General features: G+C 28.6%; 3 protein-coding genes across 3 annotated transcripts in view; 2 read left to right on the top strand and 1 right to left on the bottom strand.

Annotated features, from left to right (window-relative positions):
• The window catches only part of LOC122271814 (voltage-dependent calcium channel subunit alpha-2/delta-3), a 443,634-nt gene that overhangs the window by 313,942 nt on the left and 110,134 nt on the right, over positions 1–19,558 (bottom strand).
• LOC107442118 (uncharacterized) lies at positions 1,072–9,662 on the top strand. The gene is made up of 4 exons (XM_043047788.2): positions 1,072–1,230; positions 3,042–3,162; positions 5,935–6,056; positions 9,135–9,662. Exons 1-4 carry the CDS (start codon positions 1,189–1,191, stop codon positions 9,360–9,362), a joined length of 513 nt encoding a protein of 170 aa, XP_042903722.1. The 5' UTR covers positions 1,072–1,188; the 3' UTR covers positions 9,363–9,662.
• Positions 13,133–18,860, top strand: LOC107442101 (toxin CSTX-20). The gene is made up of 4 exons (XM_016055575.3): positions 13,133–13,327; positions 15,230–15,347; positions 16,738–16,859; positions 18,602–18,860. The coding sequence occupies exons 1-4, from the start codon at positions 13,286–13,288 to the stop codon at positions 18,743–18,745; spliced, it is 426 nt and encodes a 141-aa protein (XP_015911061.1). The 5' UTR covers positions 13,133–13,285; the 3' UTR covers positions 18,746–18,860.

Genomic DNA, 19,558 nt, shown 5'->3' with positions numbered 1-19,558 from the left:
AAATAATAGAAACTAAAGAGTCTGTGATTGTTGTTAATGGGTTAAAAAAGTCTAAAATAGCTCTAGAAAANCTTTTAGTTTAATTAATAAACTGAGTTTTAAATATGTTTACTAAATTCATAAACTTCGGTAAAACAACAATATAAATTATTTCCAAAGGAACTAGACTAATAGAATTCCAACCTGGCGAGTAGCGACTTATAAACAAGACACTTCGTTTGATGCTTTTACTTGTTGCTGGAAATCAGGTTCGCAGAAAATGCTGTTTACTAGTTAAATTTAGTAGGAATAACACGATCTGTGACGTAGGCTATAGTATATCCAATTACCAAAACTAGTCCAGAGAGATAGTCATTCCGAAGTTTATTCATCAAAATCTAAACATTCTTAAGAAGAAACTCTTAAAATGTTTCGAAATGTCGAGAATATTGAGACGATTCACAGCAAGCGGGATTTTCGTTTTGCAACGACTTCTGTGAAGGAATTTATTTGAAATTCACATCAAAAGGAATATTCATTAAGAGTTTCAGGTCTCGAGGACGATTTAAATGCTCAAATGATGAAAAAAAAAATAATAGAAACTAAACAGTCTGTGATTGTTGTTAATGGGTTAAAAAAGTATAGAATAGCTCTAGAAAAAGTCTTAATCAGCTTATAACTAAAACTTATAAACTAATTAGCTTATAACTAAGAGGAATATTTTCTTCAAACATGATAACTAAAATTTTTTTTATTATAACTTAATTTAAAAGTTATTATAGTGTTTATGATTTTGAAATATTTTTCAATGCAGAAACCACAAAGCTATATAGATCTATAATGTAATTGTTAAAATATAAATGTATAAATTGTAAACTTTTTTAGTAAAACATACGGAAGCTTTCCTAATCCTTATATTTTAATAAGATAATTTCATTAAAAATCATTCAATTCAATTATTAGAGTTGATTTAAAAAAGTCTAGACTTCATCATTTATTTTCGAAAAAATGATAGAATTTACCATAAGGAGGATTCCCTACTTTCTTTCTTTCTTTCTGATAAGGATTATTGTCGTCACTTTCTTAGGATAAGAGGAACGCATAGGGAGATAGAAAGAATAGAAGAAGAATATTGTATATAAGGAATAAAAAATTGTTAGGTTTTAGCATATCATCTCCAGAAATAATCATTTTTTGCAAAAGTTAATCATGAAGTGGTTTGTGTTGGCTTTATGTTTTGCTTGTGCAGCTGTGAGTATATTATCACTTTTGTTTTTAATAGAATTATTAATTCTTGTACAAAATATTTCAAAGAATAAATATTTATTTTGTTTAATTTATTCATTTAATTTTAATTTATTCATATAATGTATTTCCTTTCAAATTTACATCTTAATTTAACACTTAAGAGTTCATTATTGTTAAATTTGTTATATTTTAAAATTATTTACTTATTATATATCATTTTTACTTATTTATTCATATAATTATTTTTTATGAAGATTTTTTTTCATGAAACCGTTATTATACCTACCTAAATAATTCAGAGTAATAAGTTTCGATAGTGCAAATCAGTTTTAAAGATTGTATAGGAACAGTTTTGTAAACAATTAAAACGTTAGAATTGAACAAATTATTATTTTTAAGCCGAATTTTGTATTATAAATTATTCCTTATTGTTCAATAATTTAAGTTTGTTACTTACACATTAATTAAAATTTATTCATTTTATTAATACAATTATTTGAAAAAAATGCTATGCTAAAAATCGTACAATTTTAATTTTAAAATGACTTTAGAAAACAATGCATGAATATGTATAAAATGGTATTTCAAGCATTAAAATGACATTTTTATGCTAATTAATTTAATTTCGAATAAAAACTTTACAGCAGAGAGCTTTAACTGGGTAGAAACTTGCATAGGTAAGTTTATATTAAGCATTAAGAGGTTAAATTATTTGCTAGAAGAAATTATTCCAGATATGAATCTCTTTAAATTTATTATATTGTGCATCACGCTAATCATAATCATTTCTAATAAATAATTATAAAGGAAATAATACAATACCTATACTTTTATTTAGAAGATCAGCTATTTAAATTTGGAATTATAATAAAACTGTATCGTCAACTATAGTAGAGTTATAACTTCGACTATAGTAGACCGATAATTTGAACTATAATAGAGAAATTTTGACTAGCGTTTGCTTTAGGTTAACCTTCACGATAACCTTACATTCTATCCTCTAAGTCAGGGTTTCTTAACCTGTGCTTCATGGACCCCTAAGGGGTCCATGAGTCATATTTTGGGGGTCTGCTGACTACTCCCAATTTTTAAAATGTTTGGAAGCCTACCCATTGCTGGAAAAGCGAACTATGGCAGCTATAGTTCCATTTGCTACAGTGAATCTTTGCGAAGCGGGTTTTTTCCACACATGTGACAATAAAATCGAAATCGATTGAATGTTGAACATGATATGCGCGTTGCTTTGTCGAATACCATCCCCCAATCCAATTTATTAATTAAGGAAAAGCAGCAGCAACCTTCACATTAAAAATTTTAAAAAATTTGTATACTATTAAAATAATAAAATTAAATGTTTTCTAATAACTGATGTTTTTTGCAATAATTTTTTTCACAGGGGGTGGTCCGTGACTTCTTAAAAAATTTTAAAAGGGGTCCATTATACCAAAAAGGTTAAGAAACACTGCTCTAAGTGATTCTGCGATTTGTATGGAAATTTCGCGCATGCGCTGTGATGCTTAAATAGCGTTTTTGTTAGAGTTAACAGAAAATCGTAATGCTATGCAAAATGTCTCTATCATTCAAACTGCGACTTTAATAGTATGATAACATAATTTAAACTTGATTATATAATATTATGATTGAACTTCAGTGGAGACATAATTTAACATAATAACATTGTTTTTAGAAATACAATGAAAAGATTAATTCTTCATTTAGGTCTGTTATGAAGTTCAGTTAACTTTAAGTTACTAAATAAGTTAAGGTTCAGAAATATAATTGTCTTTATCGTAATATTTTTTGTTTTGTTTCAGGTGTCTCTTGGTGCCAGGAGACGCTGCAAATCAGCAGATGATTGTGAAGAGGGCGAATGCTGCGTGACTTATGCTATTGTATCATTTTTGGGAGGTGTCTGCCGAAGTCTGAGAGATGAAGGTCAGTTCGAAACATTAGAATTAGATTAATGAAACCATTTATGTAAATATTTTTTTAATTAATTTGTTCAGATGGCATCATTGAATCAAAAAATAATTGTTAAAACTAGATTCACCCAGGAAGGTATTGAAAAAAATCTTAATAATGGGGCTTATTTACCCAGCATGGGTGTACTTTGTAATTATGGTGAAAAGTATCGGCACTTACGGAGCCAATACAATATATCCTAAAATTTTATGGAACAAAAATTGATAATTTTACGGTAGAAATGGTTTTTACGGTAAAGCATATTTTGAGAATGTTGCTTTCAGAGTGCCAGTACTTTTAACCGTAATTTGATCCGGAATTTTTTTACAGAGAACATTGCAATGGCCGGCGTTTTGCTAATACTGTAGTTTAGCAAGTAATTTAAAACCAACTTAAAAATAGTTTTTGTTGCAATGCTAATTAGTAAAGTGTTAACTATTTTCCATTTTTAATAAAATATTTGTGTTTAATAGTGTAAATTAATGTACGAATAGTTATCTATTTAAATTTCCAAAGATTATAAACTTTGATAGTATTCCGGAGAATTTTTGGTGGGATTGTGACGCCCTTTTGGAGCCATTGCTAGTGAAGGACAACAGGTAATAACGGATCAATAAGATAAATAATGAAAAAAAAAACATATTATACGTTTAGATTATTTTTATTATCTTTAAATAATATAATTAAAAGTTTCTATTCAAATTTCTAAAAAATGTAACATGTCACCAAAATAGAAAGCTTTAAGGTTCTGTATTAAGATTCTCTCAGCAAATGTTTGTTTTAAATAAAGACGTCAAAAATGTTTGTTTTTAACTTCAAATATTCAAATTTTCATAAGAAAGCAAATATTTATCATGGCAAACATAAGTAAGGTTACATTCATTTCAGTTGTGTCACGGAAACCAGAAAATAAAATACCAGAAAAACCAACATTTTTTCCTTTGGAATATTTCACATTTTAATGCATATATGTTTTAGAATTTCATATTTTTCTTCGATTCTATTATTACTCAAAAAGTTAAAATGCGTTTGAAATAATAAACTAAGAATTTTGCTAATATGCTACTTTCATGCAATTAAAGGAAGAACAACATAGCTTGTAAAAAGCAGAAATTGTTAATACTCAATTGTTCAATTAATGATTATGATAAACTAAACTTAATAATTTTTAAAAAAAATCTTTTTCGACGTATTTCAGCTTAATTTTTACCGTGTCTCAAATACCAAAAGATAAAAAAGTTATCTCTTTTATAATTCAATGTTTAAAATATATTTTTTAAAATTATCTATTACTTACTTTACTCAAGAGTTGAAATGAAAAAATCCAAATTTAGATGATTTCTCGAACTAGAGGAATTTAAGTTTTGTTGTGTGATGGAAGTTTCAAAAAAAATGATTTTTCTCTCTCACAGAATCGCGGTGTTTTGAAATATAATTCTGCAAAAGATATTACTGAAATCTAGTCAAACCAATTAAAAAAATCCCTACGTGCAGCGAGAATCATATTTTTTGTGAATATTGTTTCAAAATTTCAATTGAGAGTACCTTTAATTCTTTTTCTTACATAATTTTGCAAACTATGTATTTCAATAAAATATTTAAAATGATAGTATTTTATTGAAATTTTTTGATAGAATTGGGCAAATCCATTACTCAACTGAGCACACGAGTTCACTTGTTCATACATGTCTCAGCGTGTCTTGCACCGCGCTCGACATATTATGCTGTGATTTTTACATGTTTAAAAAAATCAATTCAATATTTTGATACAATATTTTAAGAAGGGTGGACTGTAGAAATTTACAATAAGTTTGATTTCCTTTTTTTTTTTTAAATTTTACCGTTGTTTCCCCCTTTGTTTACCAAACACAATTGCTAAATATGATTTTCAATTTGTATAATTCTATCTCGATCCTAAACGTTTGCAGTACTAGTAAAAATGGGCTATTAATTGAACAATTAATAATTTATTTCTTAAAACTGTTTTTTTCAAGAAATTTTTTAAAGCAATTATTTCATTAAATCGAATATAAAAATATATAAATAATGCATTTAAATCTCATATTTAAATATGTTTATTAAAATGTAAAATATAATATGCAAGCATTTGAAAGACAAAGTAAATTGCGATTGCGAAAACATTACCTTGAAAACAATATAAGATCACCTTAAAAACATTTAAATAAAATTATTCATTTATGTGGTTGATTAACATAATTTACTTGGAAAAAGTAAAAGATAAAACCTAACACTTTTATTCTCAAAAAAGGAACGGAATTTAAGTTATACTGGTATACATATTTCAGAATTTGAAGTTCAGCTTTAAGACGAATTTATGCAAAAGCCACATTTACCTAAGCGATGGAAGATATGTAATAACTCTCATTTATGATGTTGATGGCATTTAATATGTTTTAAACGCTGTATTTCGGTACACGGGTGTTATTACGTGAAAATTAAATTATAATTTTAAAGTTATATGAACTGCAATACTTTATTTTATTGATTCGATATTTTATTTGAATAATGAAGACTATGATATCGGGATTGAGGTCCATCGAAAGTATTGCGAACAAAATCCATGTATTTCAAATAAAATACAAAGTACACAGCGCAGCACCTTTATTCCATCAGAAGTATTAATCGGAAAAAGCAGTATTTATTGCATACAAGCAATGAATACATTATATGCAATGAAAATTTATTATATGCATAATAAAAACCAGTTGTATTTCTCTCATGTAGGACAATCATGCACACCAATCAGCAAAAAAGACCAAGAAGAGGAGCCAAATATGCATATTTTCCAGTGCCCATGCAAAGAAGGCCTTGAATGCGTGGCTACTCATGAATTAACCGTTTTTGGAGTGAGTACAAACTTATTTGTGAGAGTATTAAAATTCGCCAATATATACCGTTTCATGATAGTTTAATCAGGAAATTAAATCATCGTTAAATTTTCGAAAGAAAAAGTATTTACTATCAATGAAATGTCAAAATGACTATCAATGTAAAGTCGAGCTCTGATGTCATAAAAAAATCTGAATTCTTTACGCTCATATGAGAAAAAGACCTCTTTTAGTTAAATACATATCTCGATGACCCTTGATTTAAAAAAAATCGTTTTTGATCATAATTTTTTTCTCCGAATTTTTGAAACATTAAAAACGTTTGCTTGAGCTCCAATTCTTAATGTCTTTGAATAATTTTATAAATAATTTTTTTTTGAAGCTTTAATGGAAAAGATAATATTATGTTTAAGAAGAATTTGCCCATTTCTACAGAAATACACTTGTAAGATAAGTGTGTATAGACAAGAATATCCGAAATTTATAGTATTCTCATATTTTGTGATTATAAATACTCTGTAATTTAATGATTCCAAAAGAAACTGGTTTTTATGGGGAAGTAATTGCTGTTAGACCGTAATATTGCAGTATGGGGTAAAATAAAAAGCTCAAATATACTGAAAATCGATACAGTAACAAAAAATAAAGTGGGAAAAAAAGAAAAAAGGAAAGAAAAGAACTTAATAAAAATGCAAAATTTAATTAGGATCTAAAGATGCTGATATTGCTTGAATTATTGTTTTCGCAGAAAATGCGTGTCATGCAAATTTTAAGTATATTACAGTTAATACTTTGACTGAATTGTTAAAAATACTTGGCATGTGATAAGAATATTTGATTTTCGATATACCGAAATTGTTAACGTCTCTCTTCGAGTTCGTGATATCGAGGTTTAACTGAGTATAATTTGGAAGACTTAGAAAAAAAAAATTTTTTTTTATGAAACTATGCAGTATGTAAGCTTTAAGATCTATACTTTACTACAGGAAAGAAACGCTATGTCCAGCTTTCAAATGGTAAAATTTATAAATATTTAGCATTCATTTAAAATGTTTCTCGTCATATCATTTGCACTCTTGGCGCTTTAATTTGTTGTCTAAGGACTGGCTTTCTAGTGATAACCCGGGCCCCGCAGTGGAGTGATCGTTAAGGCACCGTTCCCAACAGAACACCAAAGACATGTATCACAGGCTGAGGTCAGTAAGCGAGTGGGGGACCACTTTGATCAGCCGACGCAGGGACCGAGGGTGTGCGGTATTAACTGTAACCTCGTTTAACTGTTCTGCCTTAAAGTGCTCAACTTCGCCCGCGGGTTCTTGGGCTACCAAGCGGAGAAGCCATCTCTTCTGTAGAGGATCAAAATTGTGATGGCATGTCTTCGGATCATCCTCCGGGATGATTCCCAGACCGTCGCCAATAGCTCATTGTGCAGCTGTAGTGTGACGTAAATAAAATAACTACCTACCTACGAGAAGCCGGCGATTGTTTGTTTCTAGATACACTCCAAAAACCGTCACAGACTGTAACTAAGTGAATTTATTTACTATTATTTCCGCTTTTTAATGACTTTCTAACATTGATTAAAATTGTCTCACTAAATAAGTCCCAAATAAGAATTTTGCACAGAAAACCAAAAAAAATTTTCTCCAGAAATTTTTTGTTAGGATTTTTTTTCTCCACTGTTTACCTTATTAAAAAGAATTGAACGGCTATTAATTATTTCAGCTTTTATTTAGATTCAGTTCCAGAGTAACAGATAGCCTGTGGAAACATAACTCTTGAATCAAAAAAGTTGTTTAGTAGATTGGATGTTATTATCATTCATTTGTTTGGTTCCCATTCAAAATATTTTTGTTATTATATGCTTAGAGGCAATTATATAAAATTTCAAATTAGAAAAAAGATTTTGCAAAAATTAAATTGTCTTAATTTCGAAATACTTTGCGGTAACAATGAAGCTTTAAATAAAACCAGTTCGATTCTTACAACTGAGCTTCTAAAATACTAAAGTGAATACTTGGGTTTGGAGCACTAATCTTTAAAAATAATAATCAAAAGTCATTAAAATTATTACAAATCATATATAATTATTCATGAAATATTGATTTTCGTGATTATTATTCTATTGATTATTTTTGTGATATTGAAAAAATTATGCTTTTATTTCAATGAGAACACGCTTTAAATTATTATTTATTTACTGCAATTCCTTTTTAAAAGGATATGTCACGAAACAAAATATTCGAAATACCGTAATTTTTACAGTAATAATTACCATAAAACCACTTAAAATTATTATTAGCGTTAAAATTGGAGAATAATATTTCAAGGTAAAAATGGATTTTACGTTAAAATGGATTCTACAGATGATATACGCAAAGTGCCAATATTTTACATTGTAATTTGACTCGAACTCTTTTCTCGAATTCTTCTAAACGCTTTGCTTAATGAAATATGCCATAGAATATTTATTGGTATTTTTTTGAATGCTTATCAAATGTGAAACAACAAAAAATTCAAAAGAATCTATAAATTTTAAAATTTTTCTTAGATTACTTTAGGTTTTTGCAATGATTAAAAGTATCATTTAAAAAAAGGTTGACTCATTTTAGGATGAAATGTATTCTGGAACCAACTAGCTATTTCTTATTTAAAAAATGCAGCTTAATGAAGTATTATCGTTTCTAGCACCAAGAAAACTTAATACTATATCAACCCGCATAATTTTTATACCCTCTCATCGAATTTGAATTAGATCTTATAATTTTTTTTTATTCATTGCATATTTTGGCAGTGTTGTAGCTTCTTTGAAGTGATATGATTTCTTCAAAATCACTTATTTGAGCTTATTAGACAGCTTCTTGTGTTATTTAATCACTTATACCCTTTAGTTTACTATAAAAATTCCTTTCGCCTTGAGTTAATCCCGCCATCAAATTATGAATGTTTCCCTAGAAAAGTGTCTTTTGTTAGAAATTTTACTTTTTCGCTCACCATTTATATGTAAATTCATATCTTAATTATCAATTTCAAGCTAATCGATTGTATTTCTCGAATTATATTTCCTGTTCATGAATTTTATTAATTCTATTATAGCATGTTATTAAACATAAGCCAGAATGCGTTGTACCTGGAAAAGAGGATTTGAGTACAGCACAACCACCTGAACCGGAAACAAAAGAGCCTGAACCTGAACCAGAAACAAAAGAGCCTGAACCTGAACCAGAAACTGCCGAACCAGATCCAGAACCAGAAGTTGAAGAAGGACCAGGAGGAGAACGTCCAAGGGACGATGACTGCGAAGACTGGACATACGGATGTTAATAAAATATAAACTTTTTTAAAATAATATTGCTTGCACAATAAATGAAATTATTGAAAAAAGTTTAATTCACAAAAGTATGCCTTACATTTATCTATTTTTTTACATTTTCAAAATGTGATTATATTTTCAAAAAAGAAATAGAATAACAAGTAAAGATTGCAGTATGATTATACAATAAATAAATTATTGAACTAGACAATCGTAATATGCAGTATTAATTTGCAATTATTATGTTGAACAAGTATATTATCTGTGCTTCAGTATTTTGTTAAAATATACAATAAACTTAGCAAGCATTATGAGTTTCTTGAATTTTCCACACAACGCAAAAGTAACTACTGTTTTCTGTTGCGTAATATGCGGTTTAAAATGTTAAAAAATTACGAAAAAATTTAAAAAACTGTTCTACTTTCTCGCAAAAAAACTTTAAATGATTCTCTTTCAGCAATCGTTAAGTAAATTATGAAAAAGGACTAGTATTTCAAGCTTGACATGCTTAAATAATGTTGCAAAGTAAATGCAATGATCTTATTAAGTACAATTGACGCATATTATTTCAACAATCTTGATAACATAGTCAATTACCAGTATACTGAATACTTATCAGCGACCAAACACATACCAGTAGCAACCAATTAGATCAATATAAAAGAAAGTTCAAAAAACTGATTGTCATTGACAACCACAATATTATGGCAATGCATTGAATGTAACAGTCAAGTTATATAGTACAGCCTCTGACTTGTACATCTCTATTATTAAAAAAAAGAGGATTCTTTTTCATATTTTTAGAACTTCGAATATTTGCTCTTATTTTTTTTAGTTGATAACAGACATTTTTATCATTAATATATGTATATACGCTTCTCACTGAATATTTAAAATTATATAACGTTTCTCACTGCTCTCTATAAATAATTATTTAAAATTGTTGGTTTTAAATATTTTTTATACATTTTTTCTGCGTAATATGTTGTTTCCGAAATTCAGGAGCAATTAATATTACAATCTGTTTTCTTTTATACCTGAAAATTTAGATAAAAAAAAACTAAGCAATGGGAATTACACAAATTAATATAGCCAAGCTTCCATCTAAAACAAAAAAAATTGTATGATTACACAAATGTAGCCAGTTAATAAAAAGCACAGATGTAAGATTATACAAAAATAGTCAAACTTTAATCTAAAACAAATTGCGTTTGTCTGTTAAAACTCATATTTACCTGATAAATATTTCATTAATTTTTGATAAAACTTATCATTTTATGAAAATAATGTGCGCATTGAGAATTTTTACATATGTTCAAAATAATGCTCAGTAATATCTTATCACCTTCTTCTATTAATGATAAAAGACAGCTAAAAGAATACATACATCTTCTCTCTATTCCATATGTTATTCCCACCTTTGCGCATTTTATTCAAGTGTTTTGCCTTTATAGTCTAATAAGTGTATTATGTTTGACAGTTCAATATAAGAATTTATAATATATCTTTTTTATTAATGTTTCGGATTAAGGTATGTTAAAATAATAGCATGAATGATAATGATATTTTCAAGATTTCTTATGCTGATTAATGTTATTTTTATGAAAATCTATTATTTGAAGGGCTTCACTGAATTATTAAGTTAAAGTAAAAAAAATAATTAGATACTAAAGAATGCTCTTTAAACTCCGTCTTTGATTAAACAGAGCTGTAACATATGTAACAGATTAAACATCATTAAACAGAGTAAGCATCTCATTAATGAAAAAATATAAAGCATAAATGAAAAAAGTTTAGTTTAAAAAAAAAATACTTAATTCCAAATTACCATACTGTGTTTTCTTGGCTTTACTCGGTTTTCTTATTTAGGGGAAGCAAGAAATTTCTATATAATTGGAAATAAGTGTATATTTTTAAAACATTATAATCAATTTTTAAATCTATTTTAAGGCACGTATATCTGGCTCGCAAAACTTGCATCACAATGTTGGTTTGCATTTTCTTTACATCACTATGTTAGATTCCATACGTTATTTGTCAGAAATCTATGTAGAAGTGAACGTTTTCCAGAATTTTACCATTTTTCCATTGTGTGATAGAATTAAATATTTTCTTAATAAAAATTAATATTTATTTTATATTTAATTTAATTTAATTTTATTTTATAACCATCGTTGAAAATCCATTTTTGGGCTTACGACTACTAAAATGTTGAACCGATGCTCAACTCCGTGGCCTCATAATTTTGAACCCAATTCAGAAGACAAGAGAACAAGTTTTGAGGAACATTTGCCTTCGCGGAGGACTTTTTGTTAGATCTAACCCGCCTTTGCGTTACATGCAGAGGAAAACCACGAAAACATTCCAGGGTTAGCGTGATAGCAGAGGAATCTAATCCATGATCCGTCTACCACTGAGGATGTTTGCTAATAATTTTTCCATAAAATGTTCTATGTAAAATAGTAGCACCGTATTTTAATCTACAACACACGCTCGCACAAAAAATATTTTTGATTGAGAAATTTAACAAATTCACCCATATAAATATTTTTTTTCTCAAATGCAAAAGAAGAACCAAATTTTTCCAATCTGAGAGTCCGTGGTCCTAAAAGTACACTGAAAAAACTGTGATTTAATTTCTATCCGAATTTGGTATTGAGAAACTCCAAATATTGTGTGAATGAATATTTTATCTCAAGTTATTACGAAATCGAGTGTTCATACATACTTTCAAAAGTATGATTTTTGCGTTACATGGAGAGGGAAGCCACGAAAACCTCCCTCGGTTAGCCTGAAGGCAAGGGGACTCTAGCCCATGATTCGTCTACTAATGAGGATATTTTACGTCAGCACTGAGGTCGGTGCAAGTCGAATGGTGGCATGTTGGTTGGTTGGCTTTAATGCCACTTGCCACACGGGCAAGCCTGCTTGGTGAAATCGAGCAAATTTAAGCCAGAGTGTGCGATTCTTGTTTTTCCGTGGCGCCATCTAGGGCAGGAATTCGACTTTTGCCACATCATACGTCACACCTGTTTATAAGGCGGGCACATTCATACATCCACAGATCGTAATTTCGACCTGAATCAGAGAACGATCGTTCTCAAATCCAGTACCCCCAAATGTATTGATTTGTTATGGGAACATGGAGAACTTTGCGACTCGATAGAATTTTAACGTGCATCAGTCACCAACTACACGGGGGAGTCTTCAGCCGGCGGGGTCCGAACCCACGAACTCTCGGACATGGGCTCAACGACCTACCAACCAGGCTATCCCGGCCTATGGTGGCATGTACTTTACACCATTTAAGTGTAAATTACATGCCACCATTTTTGGCGTTGAGACACGCTAAAATGTTTTAGATTGTCGGCATAACCATCATCAATTAGTTCATTTTTCTCCCCCGATAATGCCTTTATATTGAAACATTTCATACATTGTGTATAGAAGAACTATGTAAATGTAAAAATAAAAAAAATGAAAAATAGATTTGAGTATCTAGCGAATTTATATCTTGCTAAACACCTTGTAAATGTAATTTCTTACAACTAACTATTATGACTCAGTATAATAATTATCAATAGATTTAACACAAAAAATTATTTTATTAAGAATAAAAAATATATTATGTTGATTTTAGTACAATATAATACAACTTTATGTGTGCAAAAAAACAACTCTAATTTAAATGTTTTAGATAATTTAGATAAGGACATACATCGTGTGAATATGTCAATTTCCACAAGATGTTTGCTCATTTTTTATTTTTACATAGGTATTGTTTACGTCAAAGCTAGTTTCTTTGGATAATCAGAAATCTGTGTGTAAATAAAACAAATTAAAAAAGAACCGTATATATATATTGAGGATAAAAAAAATCTCTATCTCTAAGCAAAGTAAATCGGGAGAGTATCTCCCTTTAAAAAAGTTTATCATGAATTGGTTTGTCTTAACTTTATTCTTTGCTTATGCAACAGTAAGTAACATTTTGAGCATTGTTAATTTCCCATGAGTAATCAATTTAAATATAAACATAGAGAACAGCCTTTTCATTAAGTTAAATATTTTATTCTCTTTCGCATTTATTTCATGCAGTATTTACTTATTTTCAATCAGGATATTTATTTCTTTTTAATTTATATGAATTTAATTATATTCATTAAATTTCTGATAATATTTTTTTATTGCAAAAATAGTGAGATTAAATAAATTAAGTCTAAATACCAGGAATAAGCAACTTTCGCTCCGAATTTTTTAAATGTATTGAAAAAAAGCTTAACGCTTTTTTTTATTTAATATTTATTTATTGAAAAGTTTATTTTGCATTTCGTATTTTACATGAAAACTGTTTGACATAAATAAATAATTATAATGTTTCAATAAATAAAATATGAATTTAAAAGTTTTAAGTCACTTAATTTTATTAGTTCAGATTCCTTGAAATTTTGTTTTCCATTATTTTAGAATATATATTTTTTCCGTAATGCATACATTCATTTAAGTAAATTTTAAAGATTTTGTGTTTTTTTTCTCGGTGAAATCAGTAAAATATTTATAAATAATTACTATTCCGTGGAAATAAATTGATGCAAGTTAGTTTTAGCAGTTTTTTTTAGATCCGAGCACTACGAACTAATTATAAAACATAGTCTGAAGCAAATTTTTGGTTTTTTTATTCTAAGCAACTGGTGCTTTAAGTTTAATCTCCGACCTTAGATATAATGGATTTAATCAAATATCTATAAATATTGACACGGGATCATTCTGAAGCAGATGTTTGATGTAACATTTCAATATGACCCATTTTCATAATTCAAAGATGTTTATAGTGCGAAATTAAAATACGCAGTTTGAATTTTATGGTAATTCACTCGCCTTAAAATAAATTTAAAATTTAGGAAATACCTTAAAGTGCTATTAGGTACACGGAGAAGCAAATTCTGGTAAAATTACCGTACAATATGGTAATGACATTTTCGGTAAAAAAAAATTCTCATAATTCTGGTTAATAAAACCAAAATATACTGTATTTAAACCATTCTCCATTTGGTAATTTTTTCGCTCATGTATTAACGATTTACCATTCATTTGAAAAATTTTCTGTTTATATGATAACATTTTACCGAGAATTCCGGTTTTCCAAATTAAAGTTCTTATTACCATACATTTAGTGAAAAACACAAAACTTAAAATTAAGTGTAACTCAATAAATGGTTTTTATGCCATGCTGTAAGTTATTATTTCAAAATAACTAAATTCTACCAAATTTAACCGCATTTACAACAAGTAAAAAAAAACCCATATTTTTATGTTAATTTTACCAAAAGGTATTCAAAGCACTTCGATAAAAAGTAGCGAGCTTTTTGATATTCCCATAGAGCCAGAAGTAAATAATTTTACCATATTCTGGTAGTTTTGGTCATACTTTTTTTCTCAATGTAAGATGTCAAAAACTCTATGGAGACAATTCCAAAACGTCTTTAATAGTTCGTCTGTAAGAATATAGATTGCGTTTATAATTTTATATAAAAGTATAACACAAAAAAAAAAATTGAAAAAATTTCGTGGTCATAGTTTGTTTTTGCAGTAGATCACAACAAAATGTCTAGGACAACACTGTTTAATTGCAGTTCCAAAAATAATAATAACGTTGATTTGACGCTGAATTCTTCAATAAAGAAATTGTGTTCTGTGACTAAACAGTGTAATTTTTGGACATTTTCGATATCATCATCAGATAGATTTCGCAATGACACAATCCCGCAAAGTAGATTCTGCGCAAACTCTGACTCAAGGTTCCTTCGTAGTCACTGCGTAGCGTAGAACTTAACATTAGTAGTGTGGGATGCAACGTGACAATGTGAATTTACATTTACAGGTGTCTCTCGGAGTCAGGCGCTGCAAATCAGCAGAAGATTGTGAAGAAGACGAATGCTGCGTAAAATACACTGTTGCTGCTTTCTTAGGAGGCGTCTGCCGAGAATTGAGAGAAGAAGGTAAATTTGAAACAATTCACCGAAGGAACTAGTTTGACAATTCGATATCACTGTACACTCTTTTAGAAATTTAATTTCTTAAAATAATTTTGCGATTTATTTAGTGTCTTAAAGCAATTAGAAAAATAAACTAGAGATTGAATTCAAAATGTTTAATTCTGATGTAAGCGAATGGTTTTGAATTAACACAGGCTTATATTGTAGAGTAAAAAATAAGTTACAAAATATTTTTAGATGAAATTTCATATTTTTTCTCAATGGTGATTTCGAGCCGTGGTGGGTAAGGGGATAGAGAGTTCGTATTCNAAGTAATTAAAATTTACAAATATGTCTTTCTTTCTTGAGTTTATGATTATAATAACTATTTACTGGTAAAAAATGAATATTAATCATGAATATAAGCTTATAAAGTATCTGGCTCTCCCTTACAAACAAATAAACTGTGTTTTTAAGTTCCACCTTTGAAAATTTGATTTTCGGAAACTTCTGCGATCTAGGATTTTTTGAAACATCTGGACCTTCGATCTCTGGAAGCATCCGGATCACTGCTAGCGAAAAATCCGGAAATCCGGATTTTTTCCGGAGCACAATCAGCCCTGCTTCAGGCTAACCGTGGGATGTTTTGCTGTATTTCCTCTCCATGTGATACAAATGAGGGCAAATTCCATCGAAAAGTCCTTCACGAAGGCAAATTTCTTCCAAGAGTTCCTTTGTCTTCTGGATTAGGTTCAAAATTACAAGGCTACTGAGCTGAACATTAGTAGTCGTAAACCCCAAATTAGGTCGGCTATTCAACAGCGGTTGTAAAATAAAATAAAATGGTGATTTCAGTTTTTCTTCAAATTTTTATTGACCTGAGAATTCCAAGGAGCATTGACCTGAGAATTTTTATACGCTGCTTCAGCTGTTTTTTTTTTCCTTATTTTTAAAATTTTTTATTAATATTATACTTTTGTAGGGTAGCTAAATTAGGTTAAACTTCTATTTTTCGGGCAAAAATGTTTTTAAGTGAAATTTTAATTTTTTTGCAATAGCTTATCGACATATTCTCTTCGATAGTTCTTTTAGATTATGCAGCTGTGCTTTGTGGTCTTTTAATAACAAACTTTTTTATGGTTGTTAGGTTAATGCAAATTTCCTCATAGTCAAACATGTTCTTAAGCAAAATTATAAAAATTTCCTAATAGCTAATTTACATGTTCTTATCGACGATTGTTTTAGCTTTCTAATATCAAACTGTTTAAATTTAATTGAAACAAAAATAAGAATATTTGGTGCAAAGTTTTCCAAGAGATCAGACGTCAAATCAGATTACATATATAAAATACTTCTATCGTCTCTAATTAATTATTTATCTGAGATTTTAGAATTAAATGAACTTTTTATCCAGGAAAAACATGTACTCCAATAATCAAAAAAGACCAAGAGGAAGACCCAAATATGTATCTTTTCCAGTGTCCCTGCAAAGCTGGTCTTGAATGCGTTGGTTCTATAGAAAAGACTATTTTTGGAGTAAGTATGAATCGTAATGTTTTATGTCTTATTTAATTCGAATTTTGTGAATCTTAATTTTGACTCATAAAACTAATTCAATCAATTGGGAAATTATTAGCAGCTTTAAATAACGGAATCTATTTTTCATTTGAAAAGCATTATTTAGTTTTGCTTTGAGTTCTTGATTTATCAAACAAAGAAAAGAAAATTTCCTCTTTATATTACATTTAAATTAACTCAAGATAACGTTTTAAATATGTTTATATGGTGTTATAATCTATTTCGTTTGGAATTTAGGGTGATGAAAGTTTATTTTCCAGATTCAGAAAAAGTTCGTATTTTCATCATGCAAATTACATTAATTGTTATATTTTGACAACACCTCCCAAGTTTTGTCCAAAATTTTGGACTTAACAAAATTAAATATTTACATTTTCGGTGCAATTGATTCGTTAACTATCCATTAAAAAGGGATAAAAAGCAAAAGTTTTTCACTTTCACTTTTAATAGTTGAAAAAGCTGCTTTTGGAGATATTTACTTATGGTTCAAAATTTCAAAAATATCGCTTAATATCTGGAGAACTATACTGTAACAAAATATTATTTTTGTGCTTTTAAAAAGATTCTTATTAAAAATTTTAGGGAAAGTAACACTTTGGACATTAATTTCTTCTTTTAAGTTTTGCACAACTGTTTTGTCATAATCTTTGCATTCCTTATGTGTTGCCACAATAGGCATTACATATTTCCTAGTATTTAAAATTTCTTTAATTTCATAAATTTATTTTTTCAATCAATCTTAATCAAATTTTAATTAAATTGAACCAACTATTCAATTTTTATTACATTTTATAAAAAGTGAATAGAATTATTTTAGTTTTTTCTTAACAATCCATGTAGTGGCTAACTTTCTATTTCAATATGTAAGACTCATAAATTTACTGCCGCGACTAATTCGAAAACAAAATCCATTTATACCTCTTCATTTTTTATTTCTTCCCCAAAAATATTTCATTTACACGGTTATACTAATTATCATTGTTTTTTTTTGGCTTTTAGCTTCCGCCAAATTATTTCAAATTTAATTTTGATTAAGGGGGGTTGGTTTTATTTTTGGCTATGTTATCTTCTCGCCAACCATGGATCTCTTCCCATACTCCTAACTGTCAGTTGGGAGCAATTCACTTACTTTTAATTTGTAATTCTTAGCGTAAGAACTGGGGGCTTAATTCCGAGGGCTAATTAATGTTTTTTCTTAATGAGAGAACAAGTATGATTCTCTTGGGACTTTCTTTATTTTATAATTTTGGAATGAGGAAATGTTTATTATAAAATAGTTTACTTAATAAATAAATTTTTCCTAAATGATTTCATTAATTTTTCTGGGTTAAATATTCCTCCTTCAAAACAAATTCAGATGCATCTAAATTCAGATGTATCCAAAAATTGTACTTAAATTTTACAAAGAAACTACATCCACTATATAGTAAAGAATTTGGACTAAACTGCCATGAAATCTTACTTATAATATACCTCGTATACTCAGATTTTTAGGATATTTACTTTGAAATTTACCTTTTTTTTAAAGTTTCAAGAAGATTGGTAATCGATCTTTATGTAATTTATGAACTTATGTAATTTAACTTTTTTTAGTTATTTAAAAGTATAATTAATATGTATTAAATTACAAAGTTTATGTAATTTAATTCACATTAATTATACTTTTCTATGATTTAGTTTAATATTATTGTTATTTTTAGCATGTGGTAAAGCATAAGCCAAAATGCGTTGTACCTGAAAAAGAAGATCTATCAACAGTGAAGCCACCCGAAAGAGAAACAACAGAACCAGAACCTGAACCAGAGCCTGAAACAGCTGAACCAGAACCTGAGCCCAATGAATGAATAGGGTGCGAGTTGTAAGAGAGAAAGGAATGGTTTGAACGGCTGAATTAATGAATGATTTTGAAAGAAAATAATTTAGTGTATGATACAAAATTAAAAATATTGAATAACAATAGTTCTTAAGCTTTCTTTTTTAATGTGCTTTACATGAATTCAAATATTGTTAGAAATATTACTGGCAGTGTGTTAGTGATTTTTTCCCTCTGAAATACCTACATTAGTACATTTATAATGACATAAATTAAGTAAAGATAAATATATAGATATGTTTTTTTTTACTAATAGTTTTTTAAAATATCAGTGGAGCAATTCCTTATTTCAATTTTAGAATCGACAAATTTTGAATGGAAATGTGCGATTAATTTTTTTATTTTTTAAAAAAAAAGTCTTAGTTTGCTCATTATTCCTGTTATTACTTTGACGATACGATAAAAAATGCATTGATGGCTGCAATAAATAAAGCAAAAAACAGCGTAAAAGGAGTTCTCTTCTTATCTTCTACCTGGTCTGATGCAGTCAGACCTGGTTGAATAAACCGTTGACTTAAAGTAGTGTTTCCCAAAGTGTGGTACGCGTACCCCCAGGGGTACGGGAACATTTTAGAGGGGGTACGCGTTCTTATGCGAAATATCTCGCAACAAACGAAATTTTAAAAATTTTCATTTAAAAACAAAGTTAGCCATGAAAATTTACGATTACGTATTTTCTATTGGCTATTTTCAGCAGAGTTAACAGTTAATAATTAGTGGTGTCAACAGTCAGTTGTGCTTTTTAATTTTTGTGCAGAAAAAATCCATTCATTTTTTATTAGTG

The sequence above is a fragment of the Parasteatoda tepidariorum genome, chromosome 7, assembly GCF_043381705.1.
Source record: "Parasteatoda tepidariorum isolate YZ-2023 chromosome 7, CAS_Ptep_4.0, whole genome shotgun sequence".
Classification (NCBI taxonomy): Eukaryota; Metazoa; Arthropoda; class Arachnida; order Araneae; family Theridiidae; genus Parasteatoda; species Parasteatoda tepidariorum.
The sequence above is the reverse complement of the archived record's forward strand: the minus strand, read 5'-3'. Positions and strand labels throughout refer to the sequence as shown.

What these genes read in the sequence shown, in the direction of transcription:
- LOC107442118 (XM_043047788.2), top strand. Translation starts at nt 1,189, where the DNA reads ATGAAGTGGTTTGTGTTGGCTTTATGTTTTGCTTGTGCAGCT. An exon ending in CCGAAGTCTGAGAGATGAAG is followed by an intron (nt 3,163 to 5,934) that starts GTCAGTTCGAAA and finishes TCTCTCATGTAG; the next exon opens with GACAATCATGCACACCAATC. An exon ending in ATGAATTAACCGTTTTTGGA is followed by an intron (nt 6,057 to 9,134) that starts GTGAGTACAAAC and finishes ATTCTATTATAG; the next exon opens with CATGTTATTAAACATAAGCC.
- LOC107442101 (XM_016055575.3), top strand. Translation starts at nt 13,286, where the DNA reads ATGAATTGGTTTGTCTTAACTTTATTCTTTGCTTATGCAACA. An exon ending in TATTCTTTGCTTATGCAACA is followed by an intron (nt 13,328 to 15,229) that starts GTAAGTAACATT and finishes TTACATTTACAG; the next exon opens with GTGTCTCTCGGAGTCAGGCG. An exon ending in TAGAAAAGACTATTTTTGGA is followed by an intron (nt 16,860 to 18,601) that starts GTAAGTATGAAT and finishes TGTTATTTTTAG; the next exon opens with CATGTGGTAAAGCATAAGCC.